The sequence below is a fragment of the Trichogramma pretiosum genome, unplaced genomic scaffold (assembly GCF_000599845.2).
Source record: "Trichogramma pretiosum strain Unisexual culture from Peru unplaced genomic scaffold, Tpre_2.0 scaffold29, whole genome shotgun sequence".
Lineage (NCBI taxonomy): Eukaryota > Metazoa > Arthropoda > Insecta > Hymenoptera > Trichogrammatidae > Trichogramma > Trichogramma pretiosum.
Window position 1 is genome coordinate 13,125 of NW_019641669.1, and position 15,148 is coordinate 28,272.

The window sequence follows — 15,148 nt, forward strand, 5'->3', positions numbered from 1 at the left end:
ACATTACTGCAATAGGAACTTTTTACTCGGGAATGACTTTAAAGAAGAATCTGTACAGATACATTAGAAACGGCAGTAATACAAATCATTTAATAAAAATTCGATTCGACAAGGAAACGAAAAAAAAACAAAAGGTTTGAAATATAATCGTTACTTTTATTCAACATATTTTCAATATTTTTGGTTAACATCGACGCTACAGATGAAATAATTTTTCAAATACCAGCGCGTGAAGGATGATATTTTTTATTTTTTTGTATTTTTCATGCAGTAAGTGTACTTGAAACAGTTTTTGTCGTTAAATAAATTTATTTAGCGCAAAAAAATTTAAAGTTACATTGAGATTTTTCTACAAATATTATTCATTATAAATCGATGTAATTAACGCTCAGATTTATACTCGAATTACTATACATAATACAGAAAATAATTTTGGCGTAAATTTTAAATAATAATTGTATGATACAAATTTAAATTTGCTAATTCTCAACGATACGAATAAACACAAATTCCTACTTTTTAATGATCATCGTTTTGAGGCAAATCGCTAGGAAGAAGTAGCGCGCGAAATACATCAAATAAAAATCCGCTCGTAGTACTTATGAAATTATACATACACATTTAATTGTAATCATGTGTTAAACAGGAGACGAAGGTTCAAACAAAAAAAAACGATTCACGTTCGTTTATTACCTTCGTCTCGTACAAAACGTCGTTAATGGCGTCTCTGTTCTATAATTTAAGACGCAAATGATACACAATAAATACACAATAATTTACACATAGAACACATGTCGATATATCTACTTACATGTAAAGATAGATATTATAGTCTAATTCAAAGTGGACAGAAATTACCTAGTTATGTACACAATAAAAAAATTATAAATAATTATTATCGTCGTATTTATAATTCCTAAAATGTTCTGTTGGTCGCACCGCTTAGGACATCGAGCAGCTAGTGATTCTCCGCTATTCACAAGATGTCTACATGTATATATATAATTATATATTTGGTTCTGAAGAGTAATAGTTAGTAGAAGTAGTTAGTAGATTTAGTAAAAGTTTTAATAGCATAATATTAGTAATATTAGTAATAAGAGCGAGGTAGTATATTAGTAAAAGATAGAAGTAGCTTTAGTAGCAGTCATAGTATGACTCTGTCCGAGGATCACACGCAGAAGTTTTTGCCGAGGATCAGTGTCGTTCAAGCACAATCGGGCTGTTAGCGATAAAAGTCCTGCAAATTACACGCCATTCGACGCTGCTGCTGCTGATGCGGATGTTGATGCAAGTGATGTTGCTCTTGCATGTAAATCGCGGCCGTCGCTCCGCCAGGAGCTAAAGACTGCTGATGTCACTCGGTCAGCGGGCTAGATTTGGGCTGACCGTAGCCGCCCGAGCTGGCGACCAGCGCCAGAGGCAGGGGCGAGCCAAGCGGCGTCGAGTGCGGATGATGCAGTGGCGACGAGTGCGAGGCCATCGTCAACGGCGGGCTCGACATCGTACTGGCCAGCGAGGCGAACACGGACGCGGACGGCGCTGGCGAGGCCATCGTCGGACTGCCCATGGCCGCGGTCGGCGGATTTATCCTCTTTTCTTTCTGCCGCCTGAAAAGGAGAAACAGTTCAGCTCGATCTATGTATAAAGCAACAGATTCATGAAAATGCGTTGTGCATTCTCGTGCTCGAACGTATGAACTAAAGCAAATCCCATGTCTCATAGAGTAAAGTAACGCACCTGTTGCAGAACCAGACTCTAACTACTTCTTTCTCCATGGCCAGATTATCCGCTAAGGCGGTGATTTCCTCGGAGGTCGGCTTTGGATTTTGCATGAAGGCTTTTTCGAGGGCTATCCGCACGCTCGTCTCGATGCTCGTGCGTTTTTTTCGCCGTCGACCGATCGCCTCGGGCGTGGTCATTGGATTCGACAGCGAGTTCGGATTGTTGAGCGAGTTATCGGCATCCTCGAGCCACTTTTGTAGCAGCGGCTTGAGCTTGCACATATTTTTGAACGATAAATTCAGAGCTTCGAACCTGTCATGTGGAAAAGAGACGACATTAGATACACAGTAGTTACGCAGATATAGGATTACAATATGATCAAGTAGGCGCGACGACTCACCTCGATATCGTCGTTTGAGAAAAGTCATTGCCGTAGAGCTTGCCCATGGCCAAGCCGACGTCGCCCTGAGTGAAGCCAAGCTTGATTCTGCGCTGCTTGAACGTCTTGGCGAACTGCTCGAGCTCCTCGAGATCGGTCGTCTCCTCGGGCGACGGCTCGTGCCTCGACGTGCTCGCCTTGATCGAGGGTGGCGTTCCCGGTGGCGGGGGCGATCGGTGTTGATGATCCTGTTGTTGCTGCTGCTGCTGCTGCACCGTGGACGTGGCCGAAGACTGCTGCTGTCGACTGATCGCGTTGCTGTTCTGCAGAGCGGCCGAGTGCTGCTTCTGCATGACTTGGATCTGCTGGGCAGCCTGCGCGACCGCTTGCTGCACCTGTAATTGCTACGTATTACATTAGTATAACTCAAATAATCGAGCCACTTGCACTCGTTCATTCGCACTCTCACCATCTTACTTCGAACGTGTCTGCTCGATAAATATAATTGTTTTACGTATGATTCGCTGCCCTAAATGTTTGTTTACTCTTTCGTAATATTGGTGCGAATTTTAGACAAAGCTCAATCATGAAATTTTACAGTGTCCGATCTTACGAAAGAGAGATCGGATCCCCTCGACTCGTTCACCTGTCAGGTGAACGAGCCGCACGAGTACATTGAAGTCTTGAATATACGTCAAATTGATTCTTAAGAGCAACCCCGTGCACTTGTACGTATCGTCGCGATCGATTTATCTTCACCCCTTGCCGAAAATGCAGATGCGCGTGCCCTCTAGTCTGTGCCAAATCATAATGTACTCGCGCTTTATATCGCATTGTAATGCAGGCATAAATGTTCGTACGGGCATAATCGTACGATAAATACAAGAGGGTAGGACAGGTAGCGTAATGGTGCACCCTTTGGCTTGCACGCGGAGATCGTAATACATACGTGTATTCCGTGTGGATGGGTATATATACGGAAGGAACAGGCGCGTGTGACCTTATATTATTTAGGCAAAGGGATGAAGACGACAGACTCCCGTGTGGCCGCGCCGAGCTATTATATGCTTATTTGGGCTGGCCCTATAAACGGCATAACTTTACATCTTCTCTCAGGGTGAGTGAAAAAGTCAGACGGTACGCGCACACGGTGTACGCGGTAAAGTACGTGGCACGTGGCTCTATTTCTTCCATTCTGTCTCTTTCGTAAATATATGTACCTCTTTAGCGAGCGAAAAAAGGGGTTCTCGGTATACGGAGAGAGAGCGAGAGAGAGAGAGAGAGAAGACGAATTTCTAACGTGGGGCGCCAAGTCGCGTGTCTCTACATTTATACAGGCATGTGCTTATATACATTTGCGCATACATCATCGTATATAAACTCGGCTATTCAAATTGGGGACACACGTTCGTACGTATACACACCGGTGAGTGTTTAGGGCGCGATTCGTCAGGCATTTATTCCGTATGCGCGTCTATGTCTATATATACGGCTTGATATTTCGAGCTACCTGTTTTAAACAGTCTGCGGTTCTTGTGGCGCGCTCGGGTCCCCTTGCATTGCATTATAATATATAAAGCCGGTGCGCGCTCTATGTTAATAGGGAAGAGGGATTTTTCGCACCGAGGGTCAAGTGCACGCGCCTATATTATGTGTCGCCACTGCTTCTGCTGCTGCTGCTGTGTATACACGCATTAGCTCGTAATAAACGAGTGCGTATGATTGTGCTTGCATTGTATAATACACGGGGACCAATTGAATCGTCGAGATTACGCGACGTACGAATGTCCTTCGTTTCGAAAGTTTTATTATTATCGCGCACTGTTAAAATTTTTTTTTATTCGCGTAAATTCCACAAAAGATCGGAGCTCTGTACCGTATATTGTTACGTGTAGTCGACGACGAGCGCGCGCTCGATTCCAGATGCCGCGCGCGCAAAACGCAATGAATTTATAATGCGGCCAATAAATCGAACAGATTTTCGAATTAAGGCACGCTCGACTGCTTTGAGATCGCGGTTGCGCGCGGTTACACATCGTGCCGAGAGGGTAGTTTACGATCGGAAGTTATTCAAATATAGCCATTGTTGAGTGTAGGAGGTCGTTAGAAAGGATCGCCATAAATTTGGAGGCAGAGAGAAAGCCAAAAAGAAAAAAAAATTCATCGAGCCTGGAAAAAGTCACAAAAAGGATATTAGCGTGGGCCGTCGCGCACCGGTTTGTCATGTATTCGTCGTTATTATTTCCAATAGCTATAATTGCTCTAAACGTGCGGAGTCGCGCGCGAAACGCATAAATTGTGTACCGAATTGCAAATAAAAAAAAAGAAAGAAAGAAAAAGAGAGGAAATTGTAGGACTAATCGAGCGTATTATTGACACCGGGTTCGCGCGAGGGTATGCCTGCCCTTACGCATATCGGGGTTCGTGCGCGTGTCCGCATACGCAGGCTCCGACAGTAAGAAAAAGCTGTTATATGTATAAGCAATATTAGAAGCTGCCGACAGGCATGGGCACACGAGAGTCTCGACAATGGCGCGCGCGCGCGCGCGAGGGGTGCAAAATCTGAATAAGCCGTTCGCCGGAGCTGCGACACGCGCTCAACGTCTTTTTCCTTTCTGCCTGCTGAAAGGGGTTGTTGTGCACCTCTTATAGGATATACACTACTAGATGCCTCTTATATCATTATGTAAGACCGAAATATCGCGTGTAACGTTCCTCACCTTTGGCCGGGCCCCGCGCACGCGTTCGGCTCCTGCTGCTGACAAAAAGGGTCGTCGCGCGAGCTCACCGCGCCGGCAAGGTGCCTGAAGGGACTCTCTCCTTTCTCCGTACTCGTCTCCTATCGCACCCTTATAGACGCGCTTCTTACTTCGAGACATTAATAACAATGTACATCGGCGAAAGTGAAAGCTTATACTTTTTTCCATTCTCGCGTTTATGGGCGCACACGACGACGATCGTTGCAGCCACCGATGACTTAAAAAGTCGTTTACTCGTTGCTTTCATCCGCAGAAGGAACAAAGTCTATCCGAGCATTATATAAAGTGCAGTAGGCAGCCGTCTATACAGCTATGAGCGCGTAAATCGGTTGCCTGGAATTCCTAAAATACACATTCGACACAATTGCGCGCGGAACGTAACGAATCGAGCGACGGTTTTCTTTTTTATCCAGCTCTATTTTTTCAAGCCCGAGGGGGAAGTATTTTTTTTTTCTTTCGTCGGAGGGCTGGGTAAAGAAGTTCACGATAATCAACGCTGACCTTTGATGAATCGACGAGGTGCGGTAGAGGAAAAAAAAAACGTTACTTTCGATTACGGCGCGTCTCAGTCGCTCCATACAGATTCATTCGAGCGTAGGGCTCACGGAGTCGTAATAAAGCCAATGATAAGCGAACTCTCGGGGCTTACCTGGTTCTGCAGGAAGAACGGAGCGGAGGCCGGATTCGCCTGGATCATGGCGAGCTGCTGCAGGGTCTGCGTGATCGCGTTCTGGTGCTGCAGCTGCGAGGCTATCGCCTGGATTTCCTGGGGCGCGAGGGCGCCCAGCTGGCCAGCGTGCATGAGCAATTGCTGGCTGACGAGCTGGGCTGCCGCCAGCGCGGCCGGCGACGTCGCGCTGCCGCCATTGTTGCTCGTGCTGTTGTTGTTGTTGTTGTTGTTACTGCTGCTGTTGTTGTTGTTGTTGTGACTGTTGTTGTTGTTACCACCACTGACGTTTATGGACGTGTTGTGGCTGTTGTTCGTGAGCTGGTGACTGCTCGAGACACCGGAGCTCGGCGACGAGGCGCTGGCGCTGGTGCCGCCGCTGCTGTTGCCGCGCTGCGAACCGTCCGTCACCTGTGAAAATCGCAATTTTCACGATTAATTTCAAGCCTACAAGAATGAATCGCGCACACCTTTCTTACGCGTGTACTCGATCGAATTTTCCCTTTTACACTGGTTTCCGATAAAATGCCCAATTGAAAACTTGCGCGATATTGATAAATGATTTTATGAAGTGCGTAACCGAATCGATAATACTCCTTCTCTTTGCTCGTGTTGTCCGGCTCATACGATGGCACACAACGAGTCGAGTCCAAAACATTCATTATATCGATCTGACTCGGCTTGAATGACGATCTTTAGAAGTGCTCCGGCATCTGCGGCTGATATATTGAACATTATCTACCGTTGCAATGCAGTTCGTGAACGTAGAAAAGATAGAACATACATAATATATAACGCGCGTAATTTAAGCGTGACGCGCTGATCGCACGGATCGATCCACCCTCGGTTCTCTCTCAAAAGTAAACGCGTTGCAGCAGCCGCGCGCGTTGAGTGCAACAAAGCGACTGTTTACTCTCCGATGGCTGTAGCGACGAGATCTTAGCCACATAATAAAATCGCCTATTGCGTAGCTGTACGCCGACGTCTTGTCCCTTTGTACCGTGCGGATATTTTTCACGTAATCGTCGTTTCTCTTGCGTGCGATGGTGGTGTACGTAAATAATAATAATATGAAGAAAGCCGATCGCTACCCGCGCCGAATTCCCTTTGACTCCGGAGTAAAACCGATGTCGATTCGCTTATTTATTACTCAAACATTGAATAAATCAAGTTTTTTCTTTCGCTGGGTCTTAGGGGTACTTCCGTCGACGGGTCCTCGATGTACACCCACCGCTCGTGACGTACATGTGCATTATATCCAAATTTTTCGTAGGCAAACGAGAGTGGCTAATGTACATACCGCTGCACACACACTGCAGAGCTGCACGCGGAGGCGGATCCACGAGCCAACGAATCGTGATTTTATTTTTTTTTTTTTTAGCGTGCCACAGGGCAGATGGTCATTTCCGATGAATACATTTTCGGGATTTGAATCTTTCTTTTTTTTCTCTCCTACGTATATATTTCTTATATTCCTTTTTATTCTAGTTTTCGCTTTTTTGGGCTCCTATATACGCGAGGCATTATGTGCGTTGATGTCTTTCGAATTGTGAGCCCAGTAGTAGCCTCGCGAGATCGACTGCCTCTCTCTCACTCGCCTGCGCCAAAGAATTGATGTGATTTTTTTCTAAGAATCTTTGGAATTTGCATGCTGACGCTGTTTGGACGCAGGTTGTCCCTTGGCGTCTAGACTATTTTTATTTGAATTATCCTCGACGGCGTGTGTGTGTGTGCAGCAGGCCATTACATTATGCGCGTGCACACGCGCACAATGCAACTTTTCAATTATGTATATTTATTGTGTATCAGCGTCGATGCATACAAATGTGTCGCATAAATTCTCGAGGCCTCGATCGACGACGTTCGAGGCAAAATACGTGTACGTGTATCGGCGTTGAAACGAATTATCGAAAAAAAAAATTAACTTGCTCGCACCGAAGGACCTCGGACGCGACAAAAAAGTTACTTTCCCATCGAAATCTCCCCTAACTTGACCGAAAAAAAAGAACTGACCGACCGGCGCGCACCCCTGATATAAAAAAGTGTCATTTGGACGTCTTTTGAAAGTAGAAAATATAAAAAAGAAAGAAATAAAAAACTGAATCGCGTGAGTGCCATTTGCATGCTCGCTGCAGATTTTCTCCGAACAATGCCTCGATCGTAACGTTCACGTAAACGTGGGAAGCGACGAATACGAACCGGACAATTACGCGATAAGCATCGATGCAGTGGCAGTACAGCGGCATATTTGTCACCTGTCGCACAATTAGCCACCCCTAATTTTTTTTGTATGTGTGTCTCTTTGCCTTGATCGTGTACACATAACGTATATAAAAGTCCACCTGTGGTTTCGTACATTTTTTTGCCCAACGAACGTAAAAAACGACGACAGAAACACAAAATCGCGATTGTGTATATTGAGAAATATTTCAAGTACACTTGCGCCAAGTGGCGAAATTGTTTTCATTCATGGTGCGATGCACGCGAGAATCACACAACACTACGCGAATATTCGTTAGGATAGAGTGGGATAAAAAGTACTCACCAGATTGAGCGCCTCTCGGTCCGAGTCGATCGAGTCATGATCGAGATGTGCCTCGTGGCTGTCGTGGACGTCGCTGTTGATGCTGCGGTCGTCGCCGCTCAGGTCGTGAGCTTCGACGTCACCGTGCAAATCAGCATCTGAAATGTAGCCGTATTTTTTACGTGAAAAGTTTTTCGGGATAGTACTCAAAAAACTTAACAACAATAATAACTGATTCGGATCTAAAAATGTAAACTGATAATTTTTCAGACAAGATGATATTTCATCTAGCCTATATTGCGGACGAGTGAAAATGTGCATTTTTAATAATTTTATCAACACTTTTTATAAAATAAAGAAAATAAGAGGTGCTAAAGACACTTCGGGAATTGAGTTACGTGGCTATATACGTCGACAGAGATTTTTAAGCGACTGTACGCGACGACGAATGATAACTATATCATAGGTGATTTAGAGAAATTGTCTAACGAAAAACCTAATATACATGCGATACTCGTGTTATTTTCCCCCATTAATGAGCAACCAAACGACTGCGATCAAACCTTATATGCATGATGAGTCGAAAATAATCACAGAGTAAACAAAAAACTTTGATTTCGTAAGGTACTTGAACTGTATTATTCATTCTATATCATATTTAAATATGTTGATTGCCAGTCGGTACGAAATTATCACTGAAATAGTATTTACGATGAATAGATACGGCTCAGATACTAGTTAGCATAGCGATACCGCGAAGCAGCGACATACATATTAGTAAACCGAACTAAATCCATCGCTCTCTATATTTTCAAATTTAAAAACAAAAAACAGTTGCACTCAAAACAAGTGGCCGTACAGTCGTTGTTGTTCTGCGGCCGATATTTGCGATGATGATGGCCCCGAAAGATCGGCGTCCTCGTCGGCGTGCTCGTGGCCGCGTGCAGCCTCATGTCCGCGAACAACATCCTCGGCTCTTCCAAAAACACCATTTTTCGGGCTAGCAGAGTACTGGTACTGATTTTTTTTGTCATCTATAGTCCGCGCCGGTCACCATAATAATATCACAGTCTGTTGTTTGTTTATGTTTCGCCGGCGCAACGTGGATGACTCTCATTCACTTTATTTTATTTTATCACTGATTAGCAGTTCACATCTGGGAACACACTCGTGCACTGACACTGATGATCTCATTCATCGACTCCGCGAAAGAATCGCCTCGTGCAAATCTGCGCAGCCGATATCGCACGCGCAAAATCGGCAAGATATCGGCGTGCTGTTTGTTGGTGGCGTGCGTGCCAAACGTTATTCTGCTCGAGCGGCGCGTGTTTCGGTCACGCTGTCGCACCCAGACTGACGCTCCGATCGGAGCCGGAGTCGATCGAGGCGGCGGCAAGCAAAGCAGAATCATATTATAGCACGGCCACATACAGCAAACTGCACGCACACGGAACGGGCGGCTCGAGTCCGCTCTTCCCCTTCTCTCTCGTCGCGTCTCTCGGTCTACCTCGCTCTTGGCGCGGCAGAGCGAGATATTTCCTTAGAGCCTGGGTATACCAACGGGGGGCCCTGTGTACTCGATTGGCCGACTCGGTCGCTCCTGCTCTCATTGGCTCGATGCCTCCACTCATTCATTGTTCGGCCGCGACGAAAAACCCCTTTACCATATACACATACTATATACGTGTACATATATAGCCGGCAAGGATACATACATAAGCATACATGAATAATACAGAGACCGAATGGGCCCCACTCTCGGGCGCTCGCTTTTGTTTCGCTTCGCGTATAGGTATATGCTATATGCGTACAGCGAAACTCGCGCTTCTTCTTTCGCTCGCAGCGAGACGCCCTCGCGCATACATTTGCACTTTATGACCGCTGAAATTCAGACGCTTTTTTTTAACCCCCTGAGCTATTGTCTACTTTTTGTTGGGCTTTCCATAACGACTTTCGTTACATTGATTACTTCGATACGCTTCTGCAACCCATTTTTTTTTATGATTGAGTATTTTAAAAAAAATTAAAATGGGAGAGAAAAAGAGTTGGATGGGCATATGGGGAAGGTCGAGTCGTTGCGGTTTCATGCCCAACCTGCATAAATATATTGCACTTTATTAAATTTATCCAACTGAATCGATAGATCTAAAGAGCTTCGATAAAATATATAATGCGTACGTTACGAAGCATTTGTACGTTTACTTTTTACCAACGGAAATTTCGCGAGCGAATTCAAAATCATGAGAACGTAAACGAGAAGCCTGTGGATAAACGAAAAGACAGCAAAAGTGAGATTTATAATGGCAGCATAGAGAGAGAGAGAGAGAGAGAGATGCGAAAAGCTCCGTTTGATAAAACAGCGCGCGCGGGGTTCACAAATATAATTTGACAAAGTATCTGACACTATTTGGGTGTTTCGCGCCCCAAGATACGGGCCTCCTCTAATTTCCTAAAAGACGACGAAATGAACGTTGGATTACAGACCTGCCACTGTGGGAACATCGGGCTGCGGAAGGGTCAGCTTCCAATTTTTTCGAAATCCGCAGGTAAAAAGGTAGAGCGCGTAGCGCAGCAAGTTCCGGATAAAAAAAGGTTTTGCGCAATAAGTAATAAGGGTGCATACACGCATGCACACACATACACACGTATATTTATATGCATGAAACGCGCGAGGTTCCCATGCGCATGACGATGACTTCTTTTTTTTTGGGACAAAAAACGCTAAAAAGTGAAGCGAAGACCCCAATCGGTAAAGTATTAGAGGGTCGTCATCGTCGTGGCAAGTTAAATTCATAAACGTAGCGGAGAGCTGCAGAGAGCGAGAGCAAGAGAGAAGATGGTATACATGGGCGAAAGAAGACGAAGAAGAAGCAAGCGAGAGAGAAGCGTATATAGTTCGATACAAGCGAAAAAAAACGCCAGATGAATGAGAGCATAAAAAATCAACCGCTTGCAATCCAGTCTCCATCATCATCATCATCATCTATCGTTCGGGCGCGCACTACTACTATTCATGCAAGAATTTTTTGGGGCTAAAGCGCTCGCGTTTTACCTACTTTCCTTCGATCCGTGCCTCCCTCTTCGGGTCGCGCATCTTTTTTGTGTCGAACCATACATAATGTATACAGCGCACATACGTACACGTACATGTATACAGGAGAGAGATGCAGATTCCCCCAAAAAATAGTAAAGTAAAGTAAAGTAAAAAAAAGGCTCCGAGAAGTAGTTACAGGTATATATACGCAATGAATGCGTACGTAGCAGTGCATATATAATACACAAGGGCCACGAAGTAAACGCGCACATCCTCCGGTAAGTTTAAATGTATAAAAAAATTGAGAGAGAGAGAGAATATGAGACCGGTGAGCACACAAACGCATATCTATTGTGATGCGTATTCTGTATACATAAAGATATAGAAGCTGGAAAAATATATACCCTTGGGCCTTAGCCTACGATCAATCTTTTTATAGTGAAATCGAGAAATTTAGAGCATCGGTGTGCGCTTATTTTTACACGCGATGCGCGCATTTACAGCGATTAATCTCGAGGCATATCAAGTTATACGCGCTGCCAATTCATTTTTGCCTGAATCAATATCGAAATCAACGTAGAAATATAAAAATTTTCCCGCGCTCCGTAGCTTTTCGCGCGTGGTGCACATTTTTTTCTGAATTTTAGCCGTTGAGCCGTCGAGAAGAGTTATTTCATCGGAAATGTTGGTGCGCGCGCGGGGAGAGAGAGAGAGAATAAACGAAAGAGTGCTGTAAAATTATTCGCAGCGGTAGCATAAAGAATATTACCAATTTTTGTATATCCCCGAAGTTACGTGCAGCTATACATACCCTATAGCTATTACGAAGTGCTTTGGGTATAAGTACCGCGCATAGAGTACAAAATATGTGTGTGTGTAAGTGTGTTTTGGTAAAAAAAGAAGGAAAAAAAGCAACGATATGTACCTTACATCGCAGCGATTCCCCAAAAATATCGAGAAAAAGGCGGCGAATTCCGTGAGAAAGCGAAAATAAGGCACGTAAAGTGCTGAAATTGAAAGCGGCATGAACGTACAACGACGCACGGGTTCAAAAAATCGTGTATGTGTGCGGTGGTCGCGGCGATGATAATCGCTTCGCTGATTTTTTAACCCAAAAAGAATAAAATAGAAAGAAGGTAGAAAGGTGGAAAGAGAAAGAGAGAGAGAGAGAGAGTAAAAAAGGGTGTCTACGACTTTTTGGGGTGATTTCTTCCATATTTTTACATCAGGTATACACCCTTTTTGCGCATAAAAAGCCAGTACTTTGACGCATTCACGCGCGCGAAACTAGTATTTGTGTACACACACTGGCAGCTATTAAATGGCTCACCTCAAGAATATCGCGAAACGAACGGTTACGATTTCTTTACGTTACGAGCGATTATTAATATAAACGCGCGTATCCCCGTATCCGTCGTTGTTGCGCCCTTTTTGCGCGCCGAGAAACGTTGCAGATCGCGAAAAGAATAAAGAAGCATTAAAAAAAAAAAAAAAAATAATGTAGCTGCAACGATGAGCGAGAGAGAAAGATGACTTAACGTGTAACCGTCACTTTTCTACACTTTTTCGGTTTTCTTCCGTCTCTCTCGCTCACTCAAGCCCATATCTTTGTTGTCATCATTTTTTTTAAGCGAAAAACTGCGCAGGCAAAAAATGCGCGCGCGAGAGGAGATGGTAAGGGAGAAGTGGAAAAAAATATATCTATAGACACGGAATTTTGACAACTTATCCGACGAATAGAAAAAAAAACGGCGCTTATTTTCGGTTGCAATCGCGCGCGGGCTGCGCGGCGCAAATCGGCGCACAGAAGAAATGGCGCTCTGCCAGCGATCAGTGGTAGAAGTAGTAGGGCCTTGAGTGAAAAAAGAGCACCTTAACTGTCATTTTTTACTCTATCTTCGGTGGGTCGCGATATTTTTAACCGAAAAAGTTACAGGTACATTCTAGTTGTGTACGAGGAAAGAAAAAAGGAGAGGCGAACGCGCGATTGGCTGCTGCGAAGTCTTGAACGAACACACAGAAGCCGCGCCTAAGACTTCTGAGGTAATGTAAGGGACGGAGCGTTGACGTTAAGACGGAAGCTTGAACTTGATTTCCGTTGGTACTTTCCTCTCTTTCTCTTTCTTGTTTTTTTTCATCACAGAGAAGCATCGGTTCTTCAAATTTGCAAGGGATTTTTTTTTCATCTAACGTATATGTTTGACTCGCAGACGCATGTCGAAAATCACGACTTACAACGGCTATTTTATACAGGCCCTGAATCAAGAGTGAAAATTTGGATGATTTGATATAGATATCTCGATGAAAATTCGCGCCCTTGACCTGTTGAACTACACGTCGGCACCCAAAAATCCCACGCAGCAGAGAAGCAATCAAAGCATAAAATAACTGCATTCACGCGGCGCAAACATCATAATAGAAACGTCTCTTTGAAATTTCGCTCGCTCTCAAAACTCAACTTGGACATATATCACCGGCATTGGGCTCGTTGCGATACTAGTACAAAAGTACGAAATCACTTTGTCGACAAAAGACGTTCACACCCCCTCTCTTGTCTTATCATGACGAAGTGGCGTGTCAACGCGACGACTACTGCTGTGTCAAATTTATTGGGGCCTACGCGGCTAATTTTTCTCATGCCCCGCAAAATTGGTGAAGTACTGAAAGGCCCAGCGGAAAACAATGGGGCACACTCGTCGAATCACTTGAAAAGACTATCGCATTTATTTACAACTATACGGTCCGTGCGAAGTTCGCGCGTTTACGGAAAAAGGAAGGAAGAAAGGAAGGAAGGTACACATATGAACGAATGCGGCAATCGTCATCGCGCAGAGCTACGTATGTACGTGTAGGCAGCAGCCGAGATATATGTATGCGTCGCGAGTGAGAGGTTCTATGAGAAAATGAGATAAATTGCGCGCAAATCTAGTTGCGCGTGCAATGGCTTGTGGGGAAAGCAGAACAATGCGTATAACAGAGATCGGCCACGTCGTCGTCTATCCATCACCCACGCAACGCACTCACACATTCGGTTAAATTGCGCGCGTGCGTGAGCGCGACTCACTGGGCCCGAGGGGTCGTTTTAGGTATATATAGTGATCGCTGCAGCTCGCAGCTGCGGCCTAGCCGACGTCTATGTGTCTGTATGGTAGTGGTATACACAATACTCCCCCGCTTTGCGCTGCGGAACCAATGCGTCTGACCGCTTCAGGTAGCTCGAGTGTGCGTTAGAGACATGTGCGGGGAGAGACATAGTCAGAGAGAGAGAGACTGAGAGAGCAGGGCAAAAAATGCTTTTTGGGGCAGTTGGCCTGTGTACCGAGAGTTCATGTGCCGCTAGTATGTGAGCCAATGGTCAGGTGACGTCTATACGGGAGGATTTTACTTGCAGTCACCGCACCGAATATACAGCAGCAGCTTCATGCTCTCGCACGCATGACGTAGATCCGGCTACAAGTGACACTCGACTTTCTCAGATGAGTTATTGATCGATCGGACAACCTGTTACCATCGTTATTCCTTTGTATCTGTGCACTTTGAGCGGTTCTGTTTTAAGCTGGATTTAAACTTTTTGTTCGGGTTCAAGGTTTCGAGTTAGTCTACCATGCATTTGAAAGATTTTTTTTGCAGAACGCAATTGAATAATCTTTATTAGAGCAGCCAGAAATTATCTTCGACTCAAAGACAATTTTATATGTGACCGCGGTCTGTATGTAAAGATGTAGATGATCGCCCGGTTTCTTGAGAGTGACACTTGATTTAAAATACAATAATATTCCAAACATGTATAAACATTCGCTTGAAACTCGATTTAATTCAGATGTGAAGTCTCTCGTCTTTTCTCCGAAGGACAGCAAATCAAATTATATTTGCAGCATTAATTCACTCTACGCGATTATCGCGCGAAGTTCGAGCAAAAAAGAAATCACTCGTTGTGCCGCGCGAACATCAGAGCTAAAATGCAGCATACCCAAGATTTTATGCAACTCTCTCGCGCTCTCCCTTGCGTGGATCGTCCGAGTCAAATTTTTTTACGACTTTTCTCTCCTGGGCCGGCCGG

At 44.7% G+C, this 15,148-nt stretch overlaps 1 protein-coding gene across 1 annotated transcript in view; it reads right to left on the bottom strand.

Annotated features, from left to right (window-relative positions):
* Positions 1-210: 210 nt before the first annotated feature.
* Positions 211-15,148, bottom strand: part of LOC106652208 (protein nubbin-like) — a 148,020-nt gene continuing 133,082 nt past the window's right edge. Inside the window, exons 5-9 of the mRNA XM_023460395.1 lie at positions 8,076-8,212; positions 5,513-5,941; positions 2,126-2,499; positions 1,741-2,037; positions 211-1,610 (exon numbers count right to left, since the gene is read on the bottom strand). Of these exons, the coding sequence (XP_023316163.1) occupies positions 1,358-1,610; positions 1,741-2,037; positions 2,126-2,499; positions 5,513-5,941; positions 8,076-8,212 (1,490 nt within the window). The 3' untranslated portion in view covers positions 211-1,357. The remainder of the gene's footprint in view (positions 1,611-1,740; positions 2,038-2,125; positions 2,500-5,512; positions 5,942-8,075; positions 8,213-15,148) is intronic.